The sequence below is a fragment of the Silurus aristotelis genome, assembly GCF_946808225.1.
Source record: "Silurus aristotelis genome assembly, chromosome: 3".
Lineage (NCBI taxonomy): Eukaryota > Metazoa > Chordata > Actinopteri > Siluriformes > Siluridae > Silurus > Silurus aristotelis.
In genome coordinates, this window is record NC_139576.1 from 15,140,326 (window position 1) to 15,168,114 (window position 27,789).

At 37.9% G+C, this 27,789-nt stretch overlaps 1 protein-coding gene across 7 annotated transcripts in view; it reads right to left on the bottom strand.

The window, feature by feature from the left end:
* The window catches only part of sema5ba (sema domain, seven thrombospondin repeats (type 1 and type 1-like), transmembrane domain (TM) and short cytoplasmic domain, (semaphorin) 5Ba), a 96,400-nt gene that overhangs the window by 36,261 nt on the left and 32,350 nt on the right, over positions 1-27,789 (bottom strand). For 6 of the 7 annotated variants that reach the window (XM_083535841.1, XM_083535846.1, XM_083535844.1 and 3 more), the window contains 3 exons: positions 14,297-14,537; positions 5,758-5,857; positions 5,492-5,537 (listed from right to left, as the gene is read on the bottom strand). In XM_083535841.1, the coding sequence (XP_083391967.1) occupies positions 5,492-5,537; positions 5,758-5,857; positions 14,297-14,483 (333 nt within the window). In that variant the 5' untranslated portion in view covers positions 14,484-14,537. Of the gene's footprint in view, positions 1-4,401; positions 4,951-5,491; positions 5,538-5,757; positions 5,858-14,296; positions 14,538-27,789 lie in introns of those variants that run through there. The other variant, XM_083535847.1, reaches the window with a different exon arrangement.

Sequence of the window (27,789 nt, forward strand, 5' to 3'; positions counted from 1 at the left end):
GTCCATATCAGATCAATCATACTTAATACAGTCCTTAAAGAGCATTGTGAATGTTTAATCATAACCGTGGCTGCTTTTAGTCTACCTTTTAAAAGCACAAGGAACATTTCAACACTCCTGAAGCATTTATCATTTGATGTATTTGATGTAGTTATAATTCATGAAGATCCTGAGCAGGTTGTCCTGACATGAAAGTGTTTACCACTTAGCACTGACGGAGAAAACTTTGAGGTAGGAGAAGGTGGGAGGGAGATCAGAGTTATAAAACAGACTTTCTTCTATAAGAGTAGGAGAATGATGGATATTTGACAAAGTTTCTTTGAAGCATTTTGCCTGTCCTGTGTATTTACATACCAGCCTGGACAATTGTCAGGCCTTATCTTCTACACGGTTCTCCTTACACATAGCAGACCCCTTGCTCTCACCTTTTCCTCTTTATTCACAACTCTACTCCTCTCATCTGTTTTTTTTTTTTTTGTCTTTTGATGGCAGCTTAAATTGAAATATTTTCCCTTCAAAACCCTCCTCCACACCATACAGGGCTGGAACATTAGTGGAATTATCTGAACATTAGCTAAGCTCTGTTTGTTCCAAAACTTCTCACAGTGTGTAAGCAATACTAGCCAGGTCAGTCATGTTACTCAAAGAGGGCAGATTGTTCCTTTTGATACTATTCATGCATAAAAGAATTTTAGATAATTTATTTTCCTTTTGTAGTAATTTTGGAGTAACAGTTTAATACCAGTCAGGGTGGATCCAGAGCCGGGAACATGAGACAGTAAAACACAAGTGCATAACAGGACATTCACAACTAAGAGTAATTTAGCATAGCCAGATGTTCATTTCTTTGACTTTCTAATATCTGACTGACATGAGAAAAATGATGAATAGCACAATAAACAGTCAAGCTGAGGATACCAGGGAGCCCAGGGATGATCAGAACACAGGTCAGAACAAATTAAGTAACGACAGTCACTGTTATGAATATGCTTAGGGTAGATTAAACTTATAACCGAAAAGGTGTTCTTCGAAATTGAAATCTTATCAGGTATTGGATAGTTTTTTTTTTTTGTTTGTTTGTTTGTTTTTGTTTTAAAGTTCAGCAAGTTATTCTGTTGTGACTGATGTTTCTGTAATATATTAACAAATGTACATCTTTAATCAGAGGTAGAAACAATACTTCATGTGTTAGGTAATAACTGATATAAATGTTTAATGTAAGGGCACAAAGAGAAAAAAGGTTTGCTAGGAACAAGGTAAGAAAAGTTAAATCTCTCTCTCTCTCTCTCTCTCTCTCTCTCTCTCTCTCTCTCTCTCTCTCTCTCTCTCTCTCTCTCTCTCTCTCTCTCTCTCTCTCTCTATATATATATATCTATATATATATATATATATATATATATATATATATATATATATATATATATATATATATATATATCTATATATATCTATATCTATACACACACATACATACATACACCACTATTTCAATGTCAGGTTTTTTTTTTTTATGTAAAAATAAATAAATAATAAAACCAAGATCATTTCAGAACTGTTTCTTCATCCTCATTGTGAAATCACAAGGAATAATAATTACGATATTAGGGTGTATGCCTTGGATCACTGCCATGCTGAAATGTAAAAATTCCTTTTCATCTTCATCTGCAGGAGCAGACCCCTGAAGGTTGAGCAATAATATTAGATATTTTCATATATTCATGATTCCTTCCATTTTGATAAAAGCTCCTGTTCTGGCTAAAGAAAATCGGTCCTTAAGCATAGACGCTGCCACCTGCACCCTTCACCATGGGCAAGGTGTTCTTTGGTGTTGTGCTTTTTACACATTTTACCACATGGTGAGATTTAGTTGCGTGGTGGATGTTTTTTTTGAAAGGGCTCATATATAGACACCTCAGCCAAAGACATGTAATGAATATGAGAGATTGTTGCCACATGCAGAGAGTAATCAATACTTGTCAGATATTCTTGCAGTTCCTACAATGTTGCTATAGGTCTCTTTTCAGGCTTCCTGCTAAGTTTTTGTCTTGTCCTTTTATACATTTTAAAGGGACATCCTGTTCTTAGTGATGTAACTGAAGTGCTGAATTTCCTCCAATTTGTCAATGATGGCTTTTATGATGTTTCATGGTACAGCTAATGTTTTGGAAATTCTTTTATATCTCTTTTCTCTTTCATAGTCAAATAGCATTTAACAAAAACGAGACCATGCATGTTTTGTAAGACCATGGCTTCAGCAGTCAGATAAAGAAAGTCCCACAGAAACAGTTTGGTTAATCAGAATAAGTTCATTGATGATTGCTATGTGATAATTACTTTTAGTAATTAGATTTTAGTAATTACTCATTAGTTTCACATCATTCTGAACACAGCCACATTGCCAATGATTTTAAGCGCACACTATTGTAACTTTTTTTACTTTTCATATTTTTCTGTAAAATTTTCCTGATAGGTTTCTTTGAAATTTTTATACATTGTAATTTCACACTAAAGGGGAAAAACGTTCTGAGATGATTTAACTTTGTTTAATACCACCGAAAACTGCTGTTTTACAGACTTTTTAATATCCATTGTAAATTCCTTTCCCCACACATTGTTTTATTTCACTCCAGCCCAAGTTCTGAGGTATATTCTTCCATTTATATCTGCCAGCCTAAATTTAATGTGCTATAAATTGTGTCAGTTCTGTCAGCACATAAAAGGAATCTTTATGAATCAAAAAGTAAAAGTAAGAAGTGTTAGTCATTGTCTCTCTCCCCTTAAACAAGCCATAGGCAGAAATCACACACAGAAATAGTTTTTTTGGACATGGGTGAAAACATTGTCAATACGTTTGCACAGCTGCATCCAAAAAGCCACGAATCAATAAAGGATGGAAAAGGAGAAAAAAAATGTCTCACACTTCCCTTTCTCCTACTGTAATAACACTCATTGAAAGCAGAATGTAGCACCTGGAAGGAGCTGAAAAAAACAGACAGAGTTTGACCAAACAAACCCAGATTTACACATCGATGCCAAAGTCAAAGCCTCCCGCCTCCTCTGTACTGTCTGAACACAAGCAGTTACTGATTACTGGTTTTTATGAAACTGTAAAGGCAAACTATAGATTTTTTCAAAGCAATCACCACCTGCATGGTGAAAAACTGGAACTTGTCGACTCAGTAGGGGTTTTATGTAATTAATTACATAACTGCATTGCAGATTTTTGCCTAATGTTAAATGCAACATTTCAAAGTGTATTTACACAGATTCCATGTGTTGCTTCATTCGAGGATTATAACTTTCAGTGAGACTGTTCTAAATATATATTGTAAGCTCAGCAGATTCTGATTCTCAAAACCCTAATTGACCAAGAGTTGTAGAGGGAAGACAGAGAGTGTACATATTCCATTCATTTTGATAAAAGAATGTTACATGTTCAATTACAAGAAAATTTGGATATAGGGTGAATTTCCCAACCATCAACGAGTATGATTATGCCTAATATAGTATTTAAATTTTTTTCTCTCCTATCATGATATAATTTCCTGCAATCACACAGTATCATTATGGTTATTTTCTTAAACATTGCAATGTGATTTTGTTATTATTAAATGGCCTAGTGAACAGTCCATCTCTGCTCCAGAAAATAGGTTGATACATTTCCTTCAGCCTAAAATGAACTCAGAAATAATAAAAACAATGACAAAATTCAAGTGTCTTTCAAATTCCCACAGTGTCATTTAAGCACATTCCATTTTTGCCTATCCAGCATCTGTATCATTGGCTGAAAATTCAGCACAAAAAGTTTAATTTGTTTTAACAGCAGGTGCAGTGTGGACTGCTGGTCGTACGACTCTCATTTAGTCTTGGAATAAATGCAAATAGGTGGCACCCGGTGTTAAAATCCATACTGTTGGCTCAAGTTGAAATTCTAAAAAAGGCTGCTGGAACTGGACTTTTATCATTTGCAGGCTTTTAACTTCAGGCATTTTCACAGAGTCCATGCCAACTATATTATTTTTTTCATGCTCTTGGACGTAACTGACTGAGCACTGAGCAATCCATGAGAACCTGGCAGCTTTGAGCTAAAGGTTTTTCTTACCATTAAAAAAATCTAAATAAAAATAGTTTTCTCAAATAATCGTGAACGCTCTTTCCTCATACATTCTGTTTTTTTATATACATTTTGACTTAATTAGAGGTCAAAGCTCACAGCTTCTTAATGCATATACATAATGTAACAAAGGCTCTTAAAAACTTTTAAGATTTGTGTGGGTGAGTTCCTGGCCATGGCTGTCTCGCTTGCCATATTATTTTTGCTTATTAGTAGGCATTCTGGCAGGGTCAGCTTGCTCAATAGCTCGGGCAAAAATTCAGAGGGAAGGCACTAGCACTTCTCACCTCATCCTGCTTGTGGAAAGTTGAAAAGATTCTGCATTGGCCCTGCAGGCCTCCTGCCAAAGCCTGCATGTTTGGCACTAGGACATGCATTTCTGAGATGAGCTGGCTCCTGCTCAGGTCCATTCTACTTCTGCTACACACACACACACACACACACACACACACTCACACACAATAATGCTAATGATGTGAGGCAAATAGTGGAAGGGAGAGGCTAATATCATCCTGGAGATGGCAAAAAAGCACTGGAGGACATATGGAGGACAAGCAGAGCGAGGTGAAGAAAATGCCCCAAAGTGATACAACATAAAAACTGCATCCCACAAATGTAAGAGAAACAGTCAGTGCAGAAATGAAATGAAAATACCCTGCTTTTCACACTTTCACTGGGTATTTGCTTTTAGTTGTATTGTTATATTCAGAAAGTGAGAGCGAATAAGAGCGGTCTGACACAATCCCGCAATCTCCCTTTCTCTGTCAGGCTCAGACATTCTCCTTCATCTGCTGGCGCCATCTCTCCTCATTGATTTGGACCCTGGCACTGCTTGTGATGCTCCAGTTAGTCGAAATGAAGAAAGATCTGTCTTATTCCCAACTTTGGATCACTCGCAGGAACGATACAGACCGGGGTATTAGGGAACGAAATGATATTGCAGATAACTTTTTCATTTAGGATGGTTTAGTGACAAAATGCATACAGCGATCTTGGGGCTTTACAGAATGCCAAAAAGAGGATGTGGAACAACTACTGCAACCATTCTCTCATAAACTTGTGTTTTTATATGGGACCATTATTTGTTTGATGCGGAGTATTTGATTGCAGTGAAATTGAGGCATGACCTAATGTATCATATTCGAGTCGAAATAACTCACACCTTCATCCAGCCATAGCATAGGCATGCCTGACAGTGCAAAAGTTTGACTTTTAATTGGGAAAAACTAATCAGCCTTGCTGCTGGTCAAGGTTTTCTTTAAGTATTTTGAGGTTAGTTGGCAGATGCGCTATGCCTCAAAATCCAAAATGTCCCTACTGCCAAAAGCCTTGAAGAGAGAACAAATTCACAACCCTGGTATAACTCTTTATGCTTACCTGTACGAGTGAAATGTTGCTTAAGTTCAGTCGAAAGAGGTAGTTTCTGCAGAGGGAAAGGAAAGGTTACATGATTAATATTACAAAGGACAAATGTTAACAGAAGAAGAACAATCCAGATACAGCGTTTATAATACCATTAAATCTGGGAAGTGGGCAGTTAATCTTAAAAAAATATCTTTGATTCAAATCATAAATCTGGCATACCCTCTTATAAGTAATTATACAGTATTCAGTGCTGGGCATACAGGAAGTATAATTATTACCTTGCTCCTACTATCAGCTCATTTCTGGTCAGATCAAGAGTGAGTTGGGAGTAATCTCTTACACCAGGGTGGGAAAATGTGGAAATCCAAGGAATTAATGCTAAAGGGGAAAAGAGAAACAGAAAAATGACATCACAATAAAGAGGGGACTCATTTTTTTGCCACTGCTTTCAGTGAGTTATTGCATGCGACAGGCATTAGTGACACTGTAATGATATAAATCGATCAAAATTATATAAATCAGATTTAATCTTGGGATTTTAGTTGAAAACACATTATAAAACCTCTTGTGGCTCATTTTTTTTTGGAAAGATCATTGGACTTTAATGAAATGATAGCCCTGAGTTTCCTCCATAGACAGTCATGCTTAATGCACTTTCTGTCTTACAAATCTATCACTAATGCTCGATTAGTGAAAACAGTTTAGAACCCAGTCTATGAAATTATCAGTACAAACGATGTGTTTGATATACATTAACTAAAAGTATTTCCAGATGTTCTATGTTCTGTCCAATTCAAGAAATAAATCTTCCTTTCTCTGCTAGTCAGATATGTTACACTTCTGCACAAATAAGGTGAATAGTACGCTGCTCTTCCTTTTCCTCCTTTCATTTAAACAACACAGATGCCTGTGAAAATGATGTAAATACTGTGGCATTAAATCAGGGAGGCAAGTCCGGCATCATGAGGGAGACCCAGCCGTGAGGTACAATGCTCACTCTACCATATCAGAGCGGCTGATCCTAATTCAACATGGCAATCGGTCACATTATGTATAAAATAAACTTGTACAAAAGCACAGTTTGACAGAAGCTTCTGTACATGAAAACAATTTGGCTTGGCAGACATTTAGGGCACTCATCAGGGCCTTTTTCAAATGGGAACACAGAGACACAGAAAGACTATTGTGTAAAAAAAAAAAAAAAAAAAAACCACTTGATCTTTTGGTGACCTAACATGCTTTGAAAAAAAAGGGATTTTACAATAAGGAGCATGGAAGAAGATTTGTCATCTTTCAAGTACAATCAGAATGTTTTCGTAGCTCAATAAATCTGACATCACTGCAATGACATTCTTCTTCTTGTTCAACGTCACTGCAATAAAAATGTGGTCTAAAAATATTTTACCTTACAATTCATTTCATATAAAGTCATTTCATTTTACGATGGATCTTTTGAATTTATACAGATAACCATTTTAATTTTTTTATCTGATTTCTAAAAAAAAAAAGTCACGTTTGAACATTTCCTGACAAACTTAGAAGCAGTAAAGCGATCAAATTGTCACGTACATATTTTTACTGAAGCTTTGAAGGTCCAAAACAAATTCAGCTGTATTTTTACAGGTCAGAACCCTGGTGAACATCCCGCCTAGTCAAAACATGTTAAAAATAAAACCTCAGATCACAGTCTCAAGGGGTCTCAATTATCCAGATGTTTGGGTCAAAGCAAAACAATCTCTCTCATGGGAAATTGCATCAAGGCAATTTTTAAGCACCTCTAAAGAGAAACAATAAGATCTCGGCGTATTATCCTTACATCACTGCTGCACACTGCTAAAGAATGTGCTTGAGTCTGACTGTGACCATATGGCAGCGCAATTCCAGTCATCCTTTACAGAGACATAACGAGAGCAGGGTTCCATAATCACATCCCTCACGGGGGTTTTGTAGTGTTTATCCACACTAGAAAGTTTGAACAGAACACCCTGCAGTGATCCCATTCAGGTTTAATGAGCAGTTATAACCTCCGATGTGATTTACACATCAAATCTATTTGGATTCAGTACATCCAGACAATTTCCTAGTCACTTTCTTGTTCCTTCAAATTATTAACAGAATCAGAAAAAAAGAAGATACAAATTTTCTCTGGCACGCGCGCGCACACACACACACACACACACACACACACACACACACACACACACACACACACACACACACACACACACACACACACACACACACACACACACACACACAGGTGTAGTCATAAGCATGTTATTATAATAAGTGGACGATAGACAGCTGCTTCTTCAAATATTTTATATGCTTAGACTGTAGTGTGCGTCATTCACTCACGTGGCCCAGAAGAGTGCTGCGTGTATGCTAAAAGAAATTGAGCAAAATAGAAGACAGCTGACAAGCAGATCCATTTCTGCAGTCCAATACAAGTGCAATGCTAACATCTGGAATGCCTCGACACACTGCAGGGTTACAGTTCACTCAAGAAAAAGGCAGAAGGGTTTAATAAAGAGGACAGAGCTGAAAGCAGCATATCTAGTAAAAGATGAGTAAAGCATTTTTTCCACACAAAGCCGAATTTTTCATTTTTAGAAACAATTTGGGAATAAAAATAATTAGATGAATATCTTGTGAGCTGCAAAACATCGTTTTAGTGCAAATCTGTTTGTTTATTCTCTGATGGTGAATTAGAGTTCACTCCATTCACACAGTTGTAGTTTCACTTACTCTAGCCTTCATATGTATGACTGCCTCTTTATAAAGTGTGCTTGGACCTGGCAGTCCATACCAATAAAAAGGAATGAAGATAAAGACAGACTATTTTGGGGAAATTGGACAGGTCTAGAGGATGGAGTTAGAGATATTTTTTTCAGTCACACTCGAGGTGGGTCAAACCTAACCTTTAGGATCATCTGAGTGAGACAAATACCCTTTATATTCTAAAAGCAAAAGTCAAAATGCACAAAATGGCACAAACAACAGCCATAACTGACACTAGACAGCCTTTCACAACTAAAAAAAAAAGACTAGCGAAGCAGACAGCATATTAAACAGAGAGTTGTGTTGATTCATCAAAAAAATATACAAAGAAAAGCAAGCCTGGGCACAGTAAACCCTGTAATACTACACACGTGGTGTTTAGTTGTTAGAATCATCACATCATGCCTTTAATTGCAAAGTACCACAAGGGTGGAAGAAAATTACAGTTTATTGTATTTTTAAAAAAGTCTATTACAGAGTTCCCCAAGACCGGTAAGTAGCAAGTAACAGGCCCTGGAAGAGTTGTTACCAGGCCGCAATAACGTTCTGGAGAAAATGTATGTAGATATGACACTATTCGAAAGGTCATTGGTTCAAGCCCCAGCACCCACAATCTGCCAATATTGGGCCCTTGAGCAAGACCATTAACCCTCTCTACTCCAGGGGTGATGTATTATAGCTGACCTTGTGCTCTGACCCCAACCTCATAAGATCGGATATTTAAAGAAGTAATTTCACTGTTAGGTAGTGGATACATTATGGTTAAATAAATAAATAAATAAATAAATAAATAAACACATACATATACATACCGTATTTTCCGGGCTATAAGCCGCTACTTTTTCCCCCACGCTTTGAACCCCGCGGCTTAAACAACGAAGCGGCTAATTTATGGATTTTTCCCGGGTTTCACAAACTTCAAGCCAAAAAACTGAACCCCATAACATTAGACCAATGAAATTGCTGAACGGGTTTAAGGTGAACCAATAAAACTCTTTATATTAAATCAGATGCGCTCATAGATGCACCCACGTCATAAATATGGATGATGTTTCTCTGACGTTTGACCTGCCGCTCACTCGGACTGTCTACAGGAATGGAGAATCATTCGTCACGCTGAAAACAACCGGGCATGAAAAAAAAAAAAAAAAAAAAAGCACTTCACCTGTGTTCTGAGCTGCACGGCATCGGGAGAAAAGCTTCACCGATGGTGATTTTTAAACGCACGACGATGCCAAAAGATAAACTCCCGAGAGAAAATTTTGTGAAAGGAAGGAGGAAGACAGTGAACTATGACTTTCTTGGTGGGCTACTGTTTAGATACAAGCCGTGTAACAGGCACTGTCTTTCGTTAAAGCCTGTGTAAAGTTCATTAGTTTCGATGTAGGAACCTGCAGCTTATAGACAGGTGCGGCTTATTTATGTTCAAAATTAAAATCTTTGTCAAATTCAAAAATATTTGTAAAATATTTTGTCAAAATAATTACTCTTGTCTGAATGGAATGTTTGCATTGTCACATTCTTGTAGGTTGCATTGAGCTTTTGTCCCATTAACAATACGCTTTCTTTGATTACATCAAGGAGAGACAGCCCAGGCGTCTCATTTCACATTGACTACTTCAGAGCAAAAAACCCAGACTGATTTTAAAACATACAGCATTTACAGAGTAATGAAGGTATCTACAGAGTAATAATATTATATGAATTACAGCTCTTAGAAAGTTGCTGCAATCGGAGTTATTCCGCATGGTGAGAACTAGACTCAAAGATTGCTTTTCTTTTCTTCTGAATCATCAGCTCCTGTTGCAAACTACAGCATTGTAATTGCATGTTTGTAGACAAAGCAGTTGTACTAAAATAGCTGACCTTGGTTTCGAGTTTCCGACAGACTTTTCAAACAAACTAGAGCTGGGAATTTCAGAAAATATAGAAAATTACTAGTAATTTTCTCTATATTATGAACATTTCTCTAATAGCAGAACGGAAAAAACAAGACCAAAAATGAAAATGTAGATATTCATAAAATTTACATTATCTCTAATGGTCTCACTTATCACTATTTTGCTAATGGACCCTGGTCCTAACTCAAATATTTGATAGATTTTTATGATGTACTTAATTATTTTTTTAAAAGCAACATTTTAAGTCATGAATGCTTGAAACTGAAGCTGCAATGGACTGCACTGTCATCTGTTTTAGTAACAATTATTAATTCTTAAGTTGCTTGCATCTTTGTGAAGTCAACTATCAATAAGGATCCTGAGGCATAACCACATTTTTTAATGACAGATGGACATGCCAGGGGTGATAGATAAGGTAAGAAATGACAATTATCTACTTATGCTTAATATTATTTCATTTTTAAAAAAGTATATGATGGCACACACAACCAGGACTTTCATATATGCTAGAAAATAACAAGACCACTAACAAGAATGTGATAAAATGTAGAAATTACAAAAAACACACAGATGCGTTACAAACTACAGAGCAGGTAGCAGTCAATACCATATATACCAAAACCATATCACTGGCCAAGTCTCTTGACAGATAGAGGTACCTTAATGTCTCTGTTTCCAAACACACCCTTATTTTCTCTTTTTCCTCTCAAAAGACTGGCTCGCCTCTTTGTGGATTGTCTAAAATCTTATCAGGGGAGGCAGACGGGAGCCCAGCTTATCTGAGCAAATAGCAAATTTGCCTTTGTTTTGTCTTCCTGTTGTGAAATTTCCATGTCGTTTGTGTCCTTTGGGGCCAGGTGACTACTGGATGAGAAGCGGCAAAAAACAGTTCAGAAAGCTAAATTCTCCCAGACTGATAATCAAAAAAAGTGAGAACAATGAATAGGCTATGAAATGTCACATTGCAAAAGAGAAAGTCAAACTCCGCTGGGGCAGCAGAGGACAATTCAGGTAATGGAGGGCCAGCTCAGCCAGGCAGAAAGAAAAAGCAATGAGAAAAACATTTGTGGCCTGCAATTTCACTAAGCCATTAAACTTGCCTTAGCTGTGTCTGTGGTACGTTGGACAGGCTAGACAAAAGTACGCAATAGCGAAAGCCAAAAACTGAAACCTACAAATGATTGGGTCAATAATGTTTTCATTAATTTTGTTACCAAAGGAAAAGTGCACTGCTTTAACCTGCAGCCCAAATATCTCAGCCTAATTGCAGTGAAACAGTATATGCTCTTAAAGTTTTAATTCTCTGCAATAGTACATTAGTTCACGCCTTTCTCTTTACGCACACAAATATGTGTAACTGTGTGTGTGTGTGTGTGTGTGTGTGTGTGTGTGTGTGTAAGTATTTTTCCTCTGTACACTACCACAACAGGTTTGAAATGAAGCAATCAAGATTGAAAAAACTTTCAGCTTTACTTTAAATATATTGCATTAATGGTTTAGGAATTGCAGCCATTTGTTATACAGTATCTTCACTTTCCAGATAAATCTTTTGACAATTATTGCCAGAACATATGGGCATGTGGAGTTTCCTCCCTTGCCTTTGCCAGGTACTATAGAGGTAGTGTGTAAGAAATAGCACTAATATTTATGTTAAACCTCTCTAATTAATGCTGAAAGTCTACAATTCAGTAACAGCTTGAATGCTTCATTTTTAATCCATTTAGTGGTATACACTAAATGTGTCACTGTTTAATGTTATATATATATATATATATATATATATATATATATATATATATATATATATATATATATATATATATATATATATATATATATATTCTAATATAAAGATGTTTAAACAGCACAACTATTACCAGTAGATAGCAGTTAGCAAGCCCATTTCACAGTCCAGTGAAACAATCTGGGGCCAATTACAGTCGCTGTAGAGAGAACAGAACCAGACACAGCAGCGACTTACTGTTGCCTATCGTCTCTGGGATGATTACTGACATTTTATCAAAGAGGAGTAGGTCTCTGAAAGGAACCAATCTGCAGGCTGATCTGCACACAAAGCTTCTGGCATTAAATTGTCAGGTCTTAGGCTCTATCATCCAGAAATTAGCCCTTCTGAAAAAGACGGTATATCTGGAAGAAGTAATCGCGCCACTTTTACAAGGACTTTAACACTGACTTAGATTAGAATTAATGGCAGTATTTAGGGAATAAAACTTCCTGTATATTCATGAACAGTTTTTATACGTTTTTGTGCTATTTACAACATTTTCAAAAGACATATCTCTTCTCTGGTCTACTGTGGACTCCTTCAGTGCATGAAAATTCAGTTATTCACGGTCTGCGCTTAGCTAGGGGCTAAAATTTATATACCACAATAAGGTCATGCAATCCCTATTCCACTGGTTAGAAGCTTAGCACAGGCCTGTATAGCATCTATAGCAGCTGAGTCTACCAGGAAAGGTTTAGAAGAACCCCCACTGAGGCGACCACACTTCACTGCACTCCACCAAGTTTAAAAGAAAAAAGAAAAAGGATTCTGTCCATAGACAGGCATCACATGTAAAAAAGAAATAATAATAATTAAAAAAAAAAATAAAAAAAAAACACATGCAAGATCTACCCAATGATCATGGGCCTCTATCCTCTTCCTCCATCCTAAGGTAACGCCTCACAGTGGCTGCCTGACTGCTCCACTTAAAAATACTCATCCATCAAAGAAGCTAATCTCAGGGTTAGCCCACACTTTCATTGTGGCACGACTTCCATACCAATGCACAAGTATAAAAGAGGGCTTTAAGGTGTACTAAGGGGTTTCTATGCAACTGGGCTAACATAAAAGGATATTTTAGGTGAGCTAGCTTACAATACAGAGCCGATTGTTCATCAGTTCTTATGGTGAAGGGAATGCCAAAGTAGTTTTGCTTTGATGAATGGCCATGACGAAAGTGGACTATAAGAGGACCAGTAAAAGGAATACCATGAGAAGAAGAGAATGGTAGCCATTTTTGTGTGAAGGTAAATGCAGGAAACAATGAAAGAGAACATTGATGCTTAACATCTTTTGTAATATCATGTTTCGTTTCCATACTAAATAGTAGTATTTTCCTAAGTCTCTAGAATACGACTAACTCACCACTTCTCCCTGAAAAAAGCTGGCAGCTTAACACACACACACACACACACACACACACACACACACACACACACACACACACACACACACACACACACACACACACACACACACACACACACACACACACACACACACACACACACACACACACACACACAAATAGGTCGTTTCAATAGCAATAAAAAGTGCAGGCCACAGGCAATACCCTTATGAGCTAAGGCTGCTCTTCTGTCCAGGTAGCAATATCAGAGCCTGTGGCTGTCATTTCTATATATATTTTTTCTGTTTTTTCTGTTCTGAACAAAAAAAACATCCAATAGTCCATCATTCCCTTTCAATGTCTTTTATAAAAACTAAAAAGCACATCTTGAATTTTTGCCTAAATAAAAATCTAGGAAACAGAAGCAGATCACTGGGGATAATCTGTACCATGCATGATCTGACAATGCAAGATATAAAAGTCATTCATCTGCTACAGAACATGTTCATCAGCATTAGCACATGTTTTCCATGTGGGACAGTCTCACAGAGAGGCAGAGTGTGAACAACATAAGACTGACCCGCGTATTCTCTTACAGGTCAGCAAACAAAGCTTTGAAAGTGTGCAATGAGAAACACAACACTCCTAACTTACTAATCATAAGAACCCTGAAGGTTTCAGCCTACGGTGGTTAACTGTTAAATCAAAAGAATATAAAAGAAAAAGCATTTATCAAAGTCATAATAATATATACAGACACTCATAACTTTGGATATCATCATATATGTTTTCCAACAAACTTTAAGATAGCTGATCCTCTAGGATATTTTGGAAGCCTGAACAAAATACAAAGTCTAAAATCTGGACAGGCTTTTATAACAATTCCTAAAATCTTCTTCTTTCACTGGTCGATACATCTGCAAGCATCACTACAAACTTCTTTCTGCAGAATGCATGTATTGATGTTTGTAGCTTAGAAGCAGTGTGCTAGCAGCGCTCACCTTGAATAGAGATAATAGGGTGCCCCTGGTGGGTACACTCTGGTCTCCTTTGAGGTTGTAAGCTTGGGCTGGCCTCTGTGGTAGATGTGGGCTTTTGGGAGAACACAGGAGGAAGGCCAAAAGAGAGCAGACAGAGGAAAAGGCCAGACACAGCCAGGGAAACTAGGTTCCGTGGCAACGCTCTCATGGTGACTGAGGCCGACCTCCCCTCTAACTGCCAAGGTGGGCCTCTAAAATGCACCTGGAAGATAGGAAGTAGGAGTTGATGGGGATTATTTTTACAAACATTACAAGACTCTGACTTTTTAATAATGGAATAAGATATGTAATAGCACAAATACTTAATTTAACACCTAAAAATTTAATAATGGATAATGCAAGGAAGGCAAACCTGAAATGCTTCCACCACATCATATCTAACAGCCCATACAGCAAGAAGGGCTGATGAAATAATGTTGCTTTATATATATATTAGGGCTGTCAAAATCAACGCGTTATTAATGCAATAATGCTAAATTCATTTTAAGAGCACAAACTTTATTAAAGCGTAATTAATGCAGCGCACGTTTCTGTTTGACCATTTTTATTCAAAATATAAATAAATAAATATAAAAGAGGCTCAATTAACACCTTCGACGCTCCACACATTTATTTATGACCTTCTTTCTTTACTCAGAAATAAAAAAAATCAACTCCACTGAAAAATGTAATTTTTAATCACTAAACATTTGTTTTACTAATGCACCAAGTCTCAAATCAACACCAAAACACTATACTTTCTTTTCGGCTTCTCCCGTTAGGGGTCGCCACAGCGGATCCTCCGCACGTTTGATTTGGCACATGTTTTACGCTGGATGCCCTTCCTAACGCAACCCTCCCCAATTTATCCGGGCTTGGGACCGGCACTAAGAGTGGCTGGGGATGGTTCCCTGACCGGGAATCGAACCCGGGTCGCAGCCGTGGGAGCGCTGCATCTTAACCACTAGACCACCAGGGGACCCAACACCAAAACACTATAATTACATTAAATCATTAACAAGAATATTTAATCTTCATGCTTTACATTGAGTATGACTTTACTAATAATAAACATCCATTTGAATAAAGTATCCATATTTTCCATGCCCATGTTGATTAGAGTATTAAAAACTTGAAAAGTATTAATTTAAGGTACATTTAGAAAGAAATGGGCGATTAAGTTGCGATTAATCACAAGTTAACATGTTAGGGCTCACACACACACACACACACACACACACACACACACACACACACACACACACACACACACGCACACACAGACGCACACACAGACGCACACACAGACGCACACACAGACGCACACACAGACGCACACACAGACGCACACACAGACACACACACAGACACACACACAGACACACACACAGACACAGAAGGATTTTCACAAGAAAATATTCATTTTATGGCCTCGGTAGGAACAGATTGAATGTGGCTAAACACGGGTGGAAAAAGCATGTTTTCACACCTCTACAGAAAATGGTTTTAGTACAGATAGAAAAAAATCTGCTGGGGTAGGAGGACCTAGTGTTAAACAGCTTCTGACATAACATGATACCTTGCCTTAAATTTTCTTTACACAAATTGATATTTAAAAGACCAGATCATCTATGTGTGTTTAAAATGATGTGGAGGAGTTTTAATTTTAGAGCTGATCTTATTAGATGCACGGGGAGGCATGACATCCCCATCTTTATTCAACTCTTCTGCATTGCTGCTGCAGCAGCCACGTTACACCACTCAGCAGTAAGCTGAATCACAGCTTACTCAGAAAGAAGGAGCCTGTCAATCTCCACACTGAAAGTAAAGAACTGCCAAGTGCTAAGTGCTCTGCTCTCCATGTGTCACAGCAGATAGGCCTTAATGGGAACCGATAATCATGCCTGAATAAAACTATGGGCCAAAGACCCAGAGGATAAAATTAACCCTCAGGCTTTCCATATGGGGGCTATTATGGGAGCTAGAAACACATTTTCCTCCATGCACTCACTTAATTTTTTTAAATGGCTCTCTTTCAACAACTTCCTTAGTCAACTCTGCACTCTTGTATCTAGACTATTGATACTAAGGTTTAGAAAAGACTGACGAAGCTCAGACAGGTTGACAGAAATGCACTTATAGGTGACCAAATTATTCCCCATATTAAAAGTGTTTGCTATTTAAAACTTAGGTAAAGTTTGCTGTTTACGATGATACAAATATCAATATGACTCATAATTGAGAATTGCTGAGAATGAATATAAAGGGGTTTAAAAGAGCCCACAGACCACACTGGATAGCAAGAATCTGGGAATATATATATACACAGTACAGACCAAGAGTTTTCTTTATTTTCATGACTATGAAAATTGTAGAGTCACACTGAAGGCACCGAAACTATGAATTAACACAAGTGGAATTATATACATAACAAAAAAGTGTGAAACAACTGAAAATATGTCATATTGTAGGTTCTTCAAAGTAGCAACCTTTTGCTTAGATTACTGCTTTGCACACTCTTGGCATTCTCTTGATGGCTACTTTGAAGAACCTACAATATGTACTGTACTGTATATATATATATATATATATACAGTGAGGAAAATAAGTATTTGAACACCCTGCTATTTTGCAAGTTCTCCCACTTAGAAATCATGGAGGGGTCTGAAATTGTCATCGTAGGTGCATGTCCACTGTGAGAGACATAATCTAAAAAAAATAATCCAGAAATCACAATGTATGATTTTATAACTATTTATTTGTATGATACAGCTGCAAATAAGTATTTGAACACCTGAGAAAGTCAATGTTAATATTTGGTACAGTAGCCTTTGTTTGCAATTACAGAGGTCAAACGTATCCTGTAGTTTTTTACCAGGTTTGCACACACTGCAGGAGGGATTTTGGCCCACTCCTCCACACAGATCTTCTCTAGATCAGTCAGGTTTCTGGCCCTTTCGCTGAGAAACAAGGAGTTTGAGCTCCCTCCAAAGATTCTCTATTGGGTTTAGGTCTGGAGACTGGCTAGGCCACGCCAGAACCTTGATATGCTTCTTACAGAGCCACTCCTTGGTTATCCTGGCTGTGTGCTTCGGGTCATTGTCATGTTGGAAGACCCAGCCTCGACCCATCTTCAATGCTCTAACTGAGGGAAGGAGGTTGTTCCTCAAAATCTCCTAATACATGGCCCCGGTCATCCTCTCCTTAATACAGTGCAGTTGCCCTGTCCCATGTGCAGAAAAACACCCCCAAAGCATGATGCTACCACCCCCATGCTTCACAGTAGGGATGGTGTTCTTGGGATGGTACTCATCATTCTTCTTCCTCCAAACACGTTTAGTGGAATTATGACCCAAAAGTTCTATTTTGGTCTCATCTGACCACATGACTTTCTCTCATGACTCCTCTGGATCATCCAAATGGTCATTGGCAAACTTAAGACGTGCCTGGACATGTGCTGGTTTAAGCAGGGGAACCTTCCTTGCCATGCATGATTTCAAACCATGACGTCTTAGTGTATTACCAACAGTAACTTTGGAAACGGTGGTCCCAGCTCTTTTTAGGTCATCGACCAGCTCCTCCCATGTAGTTCTGGGCTGATTTCTCACCTTTCTTAGGATCATTGAGACCCCACGAGGTGAGATCTTGCATGGAGCCCCAGTCCGAGGGAGATTGACAGTCATGTTTAGCTTCTTCCATTTTCAAATGATTGCTCCAACAGTGGACCTTTTTTCACCAAGCTGCTTGCCAATTTCCCCGTAGCCCTTTCCAGCCTTGTGGAGGTGTACAATTTTGTCTCTAGTGTCTTTGGACAGCTCTTTGGTCTTGGCCATGTTAGTAGTTGGATTCTTACTGATTGTATGGGGTGGACAGGTGTCTTTATGCAGCTAACGACCTCAAACAGGTGCATCTAATTTAGGATAATAAATGTAGTGGGGGTGGACATTTTAAAGGCAGACTAACAGGTCTTTGAGGGTCAGAATTCTAGCTGATAGACAGGTGTTCAAATACTTATTTGCAGCTGTATCATACATATAAATAGTTTAAAAATCATACATTGTGACTTCTGGATTTTTTTTTTTAGATTATGTCTCTCACAGTGGACATGCACCTACGATGACAATTTCAGACCCCTCCATGATTTCTAAGTGGGAGAACTTGCAAAATAGCAGGGTGTTTAAATACTTACTTTCCTCACTGTATATATATATATATATATATATATATATATATATATATATATATATATATATATATATATATATATATATATATATATATATACACACACATATATATATATATATACACACACACATATATATATATATATATATACACACATATATATATATATATATATACACACATATATATATATATATATATATACACACATATATATATATATATATATACACACATATATACATATACACACACACACACACACACATATATAATTTATTTTTTTCATTAAATGAGGAAATCGGTAACAAATTAGTAGTTCCAATAATTACAAAATCAATTTCCAACTAACCAATTTTACCGGAAAAGCTGGTATATAATGCAAGGGCCTAGTAGTCAACACTTTTTTTATTTTATTTACATTTTTCGAATCAAATCTTCAGATGAAAATCTAAAAAGGATACTAACAGTGTACATGACAAACTAAATCAACAAAAGTCAGTTACAAAGATTTTCAATGAGGACTTTCTGGAACATTGGATGATTCCTTTATTCTATTCAATGCTGGTCCAAGCTAGGTGAATCAAGGCTGTTAGGAGAGAAATCTTGGCTCAGGTTAACATCTCAAATACACCAACCCACACATCTTAAAATCAGCCCAAGAATCACTAGCCGTTTGCTCCCCGATAATAAATCCAACGCTGTGAGTTCATTAGTCTCAACATCATCCAGAGAGAAAAACTCTAAAGGATATTCACAGATGTGCACGCATCCCTCAACCCCCAACCCCATCCTCCAACAACCCACAAATTTGCAAATTAAGCTCCTGAACAGCTGGTAACATTCCTCCGTAGGCCCGGGAGTATTAGCAGAGCTGTCTGAAAACCACAATGCCAAGTGCTGAGTGCCAACAAAAGTGCCCTGTTAGAAGCTGGCTAGGTGTAGTGGTACTTTCTGGCTTTCACTCATTGAAATCAAGTTTATCTATAGAAACGGGGAACAAAAGAGCCACCTGGACCATGCTGTTAGAGGCATCGGAGATGCAGCCAGCCACAGAGAACAGACAATTATCCATGGCCAGTGTGCACTTAGATTTAGAGCTGCTCCTGGATTACGTTAATGACTTTGCAATCAGAGTCTTTCTGTCAACAGCTCCGGGATCAGAAGAGAAATCATGTGTATGGTGAGCAAGCGGTCCCGGACTTGTTCCTGCCAAAGTCTTGCGTGTTGCCACAGCAACAAGTTCCATTAATGACCAAGTCATTATCGTTTTCTGGACACATGAAAGACAGAATATATCAGAGTTTTCTCTGTGCAATAAGCCCTTCGAGATGGACTGGCTGGGAAACGCTAGAGAGAGTGAAGATGCAGTGGGGTGGTCATCTCGCTTAAAGAATATCTTCAGTTAACAACTGGGAGCATTGGAAGTATGAGTCATTCTACAGTGTAAATGATTTATGATTTTCCTGTACTTCTCAGGCTGCCCTTTCGATAACAAGAGCTCCAAAAAACGAAAAAAGAAAAAAGAAAAAGTCTACCAGCTTAAAGTAATACTCAGTAATAATTCAGTTAAATTAAAGGCAAAATTGCACTATTTTGGAGCAATCCTTCCAATATTTCTTGAATTGTAAAAGAGGATGCTGTTCCACAATAAAAAATAATATAATTCCCAAATAAATTAGCTTCCAGAATGATTTTTAATCTGTCTTTGGATGGGTGAACAAGTTAGTGAAGAGTGAAAAATCCTTTAGTGGCTTATAAACTCTCTTCTAAAATTTCCATATATGAGAAAAATTCAATCACATTCCATGGGCCATTGGGTTGCCAGATGCTTTGTTTTCTTTTGCTGTGAGTCAGAAAGCACCATCTCCCCTGTAATCCAGACTAGAGCAAACATTGTACCTCATTCAAACTGATTGACCACTTCTTTTAGTCACCCCCAAGAGACCAGATTTAATTATAACTCAAACTTTCTCAGCCGCATCTCATTTGAACCAATTAAGAGACTGATTAAATTTCTGCTGGTCACAATAGGGAAAATAGCTGCCACAGATGCAACCTATTTCATATCGAAGAGGCAAGAACACGAATATTTTTTTTTGTCCTATGGATGCTTTGTTGAGGGAAAAAAAAAAAAGAAAAACTAATCAAAATGCAACCTGCAATTTGTAAAATACTGTCTAAGGATGGATATTCTCTCCAGTGATTTCTGGAACTATAAGCAAAGTTGATTATCTTTGATGATTTTCTAAAGGTTTTGCATATTATATCCAGAAGCATAATTAAGTCCTTGTAAAACAGTAAAAGTATGAGATTTCAGCCATCAGTCATTTAAGCGGAGCATTCTGTGACGATAACCTTCCACCAACACTAAGGGAATACTAACACGCCTCATCGCAGAGCACTTACCGCACACTCTGCCAGGTCTCATTTGCAGAGAAAGTATGAAACACCTGTTTCTTAATTGAACTAAACATAGAAAAGAAGATACAGAAAGTAAATGACCTTCAGTTGAGTGTTTTGAAAATCATTTCGCTTCACACTTCTTTTCACGGCAATGTTCTGCTGCTCCATGTGGAAAAAGTTTGTGATTTTTCATCATATTAACCAGTGATCTGGTTGAACTCTTTTCTGTGATGAACCCTCAAGGAATGGGCCTGTCTCCAAACATGCAATAAATGGAAAAGTGAACTCCAGTTATAATATAGATTAGGTTAAACAATCTTAGAAAGAAACTTTTCTCACACTTTTAAAGATACCTCAGTTCGTCCCTCCGGGGAAACATTACATGTTTTAATGCAAAAATAATTTTCTTTTAAAAGGTTTCGAACAGAATACTTTCAATGAACTCAGCACCTTTGAGGAATCCTTATTGCTAAAAGTGCACTATAATTTAATATTAAGAGCAGTAAAACTAAATATATTAGGCCTGTGTATGTAAAAGAGAGCATAAGCATTGCATTCCCACATGAAAAGTTTGCTGGAGAATCATTAATGAACCCCACCTTGAGAAGGCAGCAGTTTGTCCTCTAAACTGTATTGATCCCAGATGTATCATTTGCTCAAAGGCAATCACAGACAAGGCCAAAAGATATACACAAAGACATCGTTTTAAAAACTGGTCTCTACCCTTTCACTGCTTCACTATTTACCCTGGTGCCCCTGACCTGAGTTCAGGTCAGTCCGAGTAACATAATTCTGCTCAAACACAGGGCCACATCGAATCGTTTTAAAGGCTTTTCTGCTGCTCTAGGGGACATCGAGAGACAATGGGGTCACTGGGACAAGGGGGGGGGGGGGGGCGATGGGGCCAGGGCGTATATGTGCATTTAGGAAATTCACAGAATTGTAAGCGGGATAGAAAAGAACCATAGAAAGGTCTCTTTGGCAAAAGGGTTGAGGGGAGGGTCATAGAAATCACAGTATTGACTTGTTCATCTCGCGCATGAGTGAATCCACTAAATCAGTGAAAGGACCGTTTTCAGGAATATGCTACAAGACCTCAGAGACACAGAAGAGATTATCAGCCGTGGCCGATATGCCGGGAATCCAGCCGTGTCCAGGAATGTATGTGATAACGTATCATAGCTCCGGTCGTGAGCATGGATGTATCGCTGAGCCTTTTTATGCCTGCAGGGCCAGGTTGGCGCCTGTAATGATGCGATTTCACACTTATCTCTCAATTCCAGCATAAACACTAAGGCTAAAGCTTTAATGTTAAGAGTGTGTAAATCCTTTTTCCTGATTCCCTGAGCTCCTGGATGCAAGGGTGTAAAGCAAAGAGTGATTACAAGATGCATTATTTTGCTAGCATTTTCTCCATTTCTATGCGGACATACAAAAAAAAACAACAAAAAAAAATAGGTCATCAATATGAACAGAAGTTACATCACCATATTAAATCTACAGTGCCATTCCAAAAATATAAAATATATAGGAAGGTTTTGAAGATACAGATTCTCAAAGAGTCTGTGTGTTTCAAACAATTTGTACGCAGAAATGTGATGCACAAAAAAAAGACACTCATCACAGCTAAGAGACATTTCTTTATACAGTGAAGCATGACCACAGCAAAAATGTTTGACGCTCTAGTGGCCTGCTGCCCATGAGGTAATCATCTCCAGCAGCTGAGAACAGCGAAGCGATGAACCCATTTAGTTCACCTTTCAAGTGACCTTTCCAAGTTTTCTGCGTATCCACGCATTTTGACAAGAGTGCTTCTTAGAATTGAGCCCCTCAGCTCACTACCATGGTCCAACGACATGGAGCAAATAATATTTGGATGTAATACTATGTCATTCATTTTCACTGACTAACTGCAGACTATTGATCCTTGCCTCAAGATGTAATTGACAGTGTACACTGGATGCTTACAGGCTGTGATGGTGACTGGGTTATTAAAGTGATTTAGCACAACCTGTGGTTATGATGATTTGCCAGACGGTATATTAGTATGGAGAAATGACTCACTGAATGCAGCTTGAGGCATCCTCTACTAACCATGCATCCACTTTGATTTGTCTATATGTATAAAATATTACCGTTGGGCTCATTGAATAAACATGTTCTGATTATTCTTAGTACTGCTCCTGCATTTCTGGTTCATTCACTACAGTCACACTTAAATCAAAGAGCCACTAAAGTTAAATATCAGCGATGTTCATCTGAAATGTAAGAATCCTTGCATACTCTTCGTTTTATAATTCTTTTATGTATAACTAATAAAGAACCCTTATATAAATACAAGAATAATAGTGTATCATTAAGCATAAAAAAAATTATTATCGTGAAGATTTCTGTAAGGAAAGGACATTTATAGATGAAGTCCGAGGTAAAGGTATGTTTTCAGCCACATGAGTCTTTAGGACAGAAAATGGTTTTTTTCCATAACATGACAAATTGCATTTTTTCTTAGTAGAAAGAGTAGCAAGAAGCTTACAAAGGAATGACAGGAACTTGTTCTGTGGATGTTCCACAATATTAAAGCCATTAAAAAAAAAAACACAAAACACAATAGTGGTGTTGTTTGAGCAACACACTCTCATTAATTATTTTCCAATGACAAGCACTTTTGTGTTTTATTCCTTCTAGAACTATTAGATAAATATACAAAAATAGTTCAAAATTAAATAAAAAAAGTTATTATACATAATTACAGCTTTGGAATAAATTCTGAATGACCTAATAGTCACTAATAATCAGTACTTCAGTTTACCAGCCTTTTTAACACATTAATATATTTTCAGCCACGCCTGGGCCATGGCTTTCAGCCCTAGAGGGGGAAGGGAGAACCAGGGGGGACAGTGCAACATCTCTTGAGTCGCGAACAAGTCTACCTGAGTCCTGCTGAATCTGCTCTACCACTTGAGGATGGATTCGCCATTCCCTGTCTAGAAAGGGTGTCTGCTCCTTCGTTTAGATGGTCGAGGATGTATGCTGCCCTCAAGGAGAGCAGCTTCTCCTGGGCCCACAGGAGGATCTGGCATGCCAGCTTGTACAAGAGGTGTGAGCGCAGACCACCCTGGTGGTTGATATAAGAAACCAACACATGGTGACCTCGGAGGTCTGACAGAAAATGCTTCAAGGCACAGCCAGCATCTCTAGGCAACTGATGTGCCACAGCAGATGGGGGGTCTCCCCACAAACCTTGGGTGGAGCGGCCACTCATGACCGCTTCCCAACCAATGAAGAACTCTCAACATGGGCCCTGAGACAGGAACCTAGGATCTCTCCAGACATCCAAGGCACGTAGGGCACGCCGTATGACCTCCATTGTATGGAGCCGATTGCCCCTCTGAGAGAACCCTTGGGTCCTTAACCACCACTAAAGGGATCTTATGTGCAAGAGGACAAGTGGAATCACATTGAATGCTGCTGCCATTAACCCCAGCAGTCTTTGGAACTGCTTGACAGTGAGTGACTGTCCATCTCTGACCTTGTCAATGTGGGCAGGAGACAAATGCACACGCATAAAGGTCGAATCCCATATGACGCCTAAATAAGTGGTTCTCTGTAATGGAAAAAGCACACACTTTTTGGCATTCAGCCATAACCCCAGTTCATTTATGTGATCAAGAATGACATCTCGATGCTGGACTGCTAAGTGCTCTGATTGTTCTAATATCAGCCAATCGTCAATATAGTTTAAGATGAGGATGCCCGGAAGTCTCAGGGGGACCAGAGCCGCATCCACACACTTCATTAAAGGTGCGGGGTGAGAGGGCAAGACCAAACGGAAGGACCCAATATTGGTAAGATTTGGCCCCGAAAGCGAACCTCAGGAACTTCCTTTGAAAAAGAAGGATGGATACATGAAAATATGCAACCTTTACATCTATCATGACAAACCAGTCCTTAGATCCAATTTGAGACATGAACTGAGTTATGGGGTCAGCATCTTGAACCTGAGCCTCATTAGTGAGCGGTTCAGCTGATGTAGATCTAGGATATGTCGCAACCCGTCCTTTTAGGGAACTATGAAGTACCGGCTATAGAACCCGGACTCTCTGTTTAATGGAGGGACCACCTCGATGGCCTCCTTCCTCAGGAGACTGTCTACCTCCTGTTCCATGACCAGAGCCTGCTCGGGTCCCACCAAGAGTGCACAAACCAGTGCACTCTTAGTGTCGGTCCCAAGCCCAGATAAATAGGAACGGTTATATACATATCTTTATATAAAAAATATAAAAGTTTGAATAAATACTAAATATGCCACATTCAATATATAGTATATGGTCAAAAGTTATTAACCACCTGAGCATCACTCTGATATGTGGCTCAAACTGTTGCCACAAAAGCACAAAATTGTATAGAATGTCTCTATATGCTCTGGTATTACAATTTGCCTTCCCTAGAAGTAAGGGCCCCAAAACTGTTACAGCACTATTGAGCCTATGCATAAAGCAAGCTCAATAAACACAGGGTTTGCCAAGATTGATGTGGAAAAACATGGGTGACCTGTGTAGTGCTCTGGCCTTAATCCTACTGAATGCTTTTGGAATGAACTGGAATAGTAAATGGGCAAATCCACTCAAAATGCTGCTATAATTTGTAAAGTCCTTTAAAAATGCATATTTAAACTGAAGTACTGAAATCTTATGACCTAATGACCTAAAGTGCTATTTTAACTCTGGTTGCATTAAATCAGTACCAGCTTGTTAATCTAGTTGTGTTAATTCAGTATCGAGTGTGTCTAACCCATTAGGAAATCAAATATATAGCAATATATACAAAGCACATATATTGCATACATGTTCATGTTTGGATTACACGGTTATAGAAATAATTACATTTATGCTTTTGGCGGGGCTACATTCAACAGCAGAGATGTCTAAGATAAGCACAAGACTGACCTCTCAAATGTCTCTAGGAGTGTATCAATGTTAAATATTCCCATGAGAAATTTCTACATTAACATCTATGTGATACTAGTTTCACATAGTAACAAATTCCATAACACAACATCAGGTATCCCATATATTATGTTCTACTATAATGTATCATGAATGGTGTTACACAATATTGCACATGTCTGTACAAACACTTTAAAATATAAGTTTCAAGCAACCAATAGAACTACAAATATGTTAATATATATCGTCACGTATATTATCTATCATTTTATATATATGTTCACATATAGCCGTATATCAGATTTCAATACGGGAATGTATTGAGCTGTGTTCACTCAAATTATAGAACTCCCTGTGCTGATTCCTTGAGCAAGATCTTTAATATTTTTCCATCACTTGTTAAATCTACAGTAATTTTAACAAGGCAATTATGTTCCAAAATCTAGTTTGGAAGAAGAGTGAAAGTAATAATAACAAAAAGGGGCACTAAATATGGAGTTGGAGGTTCAACCAGCACATATGGGTGTGATTGGTCAGGTGTCCACATATATTTGGCCATATAATGTACTTTGAGAAAGCTGTAGTCTTCATTAAAGTATTAAGTTGGCATATGGGCTTGGCAAATTAGTGAAGATTTACTGTGACAATGCAATTCAATAAGTCAATACAAAGTGAATACAATAAATTTCAGCAGACACTTTTTTCAATACTTAATGAATGTGCTGTAAGTAAAGATAAAAAGTTTTTTTTTTTATAAACTATAGTATAATAAAAGAAAACATTCTCATAGCATTTTTTATTTATTTATGTAAAAACAAAGCAATAAACTTCATTAATAATTTTGCAGCCTAATAGGCTTTAATATGAGCTTTATATAGAGCCATCAGCATTGCTTTTAAGCAATAATTAAGCAATGCTTATCAAGATGACATCCTTTGAATCAATGTACGTACCCTTCAAATAAAGTGTGAATAATAATTTTGGACTGTTGTAGAAAAGTGCCACATAACACAATTATAAATATGCCATGATTTGTGATAAACAGAATGAGCCTGTATAGACTTTTTTTGCACACACGCACACACACCCCATCTATATATTTACACATTCGGTCAGATCAGTTTATGTTTCATACCCATCCACATCCTGTACACATTGTATTACATTCATATATATTCATGATTTTGCACAGTCTTGTATGAAATGCTACAAAAACACACCCAGTGGCTCCCTACATGACTAGACTAAGAAAATGACAGTTATAAAATGTAGCAAAGTTTTACCAAGTGCAGAATTAAAATGTCACTTCTTGTGTATGGTCCTAAATGGGCTACCCTTCTGGGCATTCATCAACCAAAGGCCATCCATTTTTGTGTCAAACCAGAGGCAGACAAAAAAAAAGACATACATATAAGTTTGTGCCCTGCCCTGTTCATGTGATGTATGGGAGTTGGGCCTGAATCTGAGTATCTGGCTGAGTGTGAAAGCAGGTCGAGGCAGAGGCCATCATCCAATCCAAGCTGGTGTCAGATACCATCATATGCTCTCGGAACGGTCACGTCCACCACTATCTGGTAACCAGCAACACTCTGTCCAGCCAAAATACAGTACACACCTGTCTCAAATGACCCGAGGTGACTCGCCGTCTCATTTCTGTACTTGACGAGGAATCGTATTACACATCAAGGTAATGCTGATGCGCCTGCTTTTCTATTTAGCTCTGTATATCATGTCCTGTGTTGACTTATTGCTAAACACCAAGGTGCCTCGACAAGCTCTCTGTCTTCACCTTGTCAGGTCTTGCTTAAATATATAGCTATATATATATATATTTATAAAAGCCAGCAATCTTTGGCAAACAACACAAGGGTCTAGATGACAAAACCTAGGTCCTTTACACGTCTGCAGCTGATAATTGCTGTCACTACAGTGAGC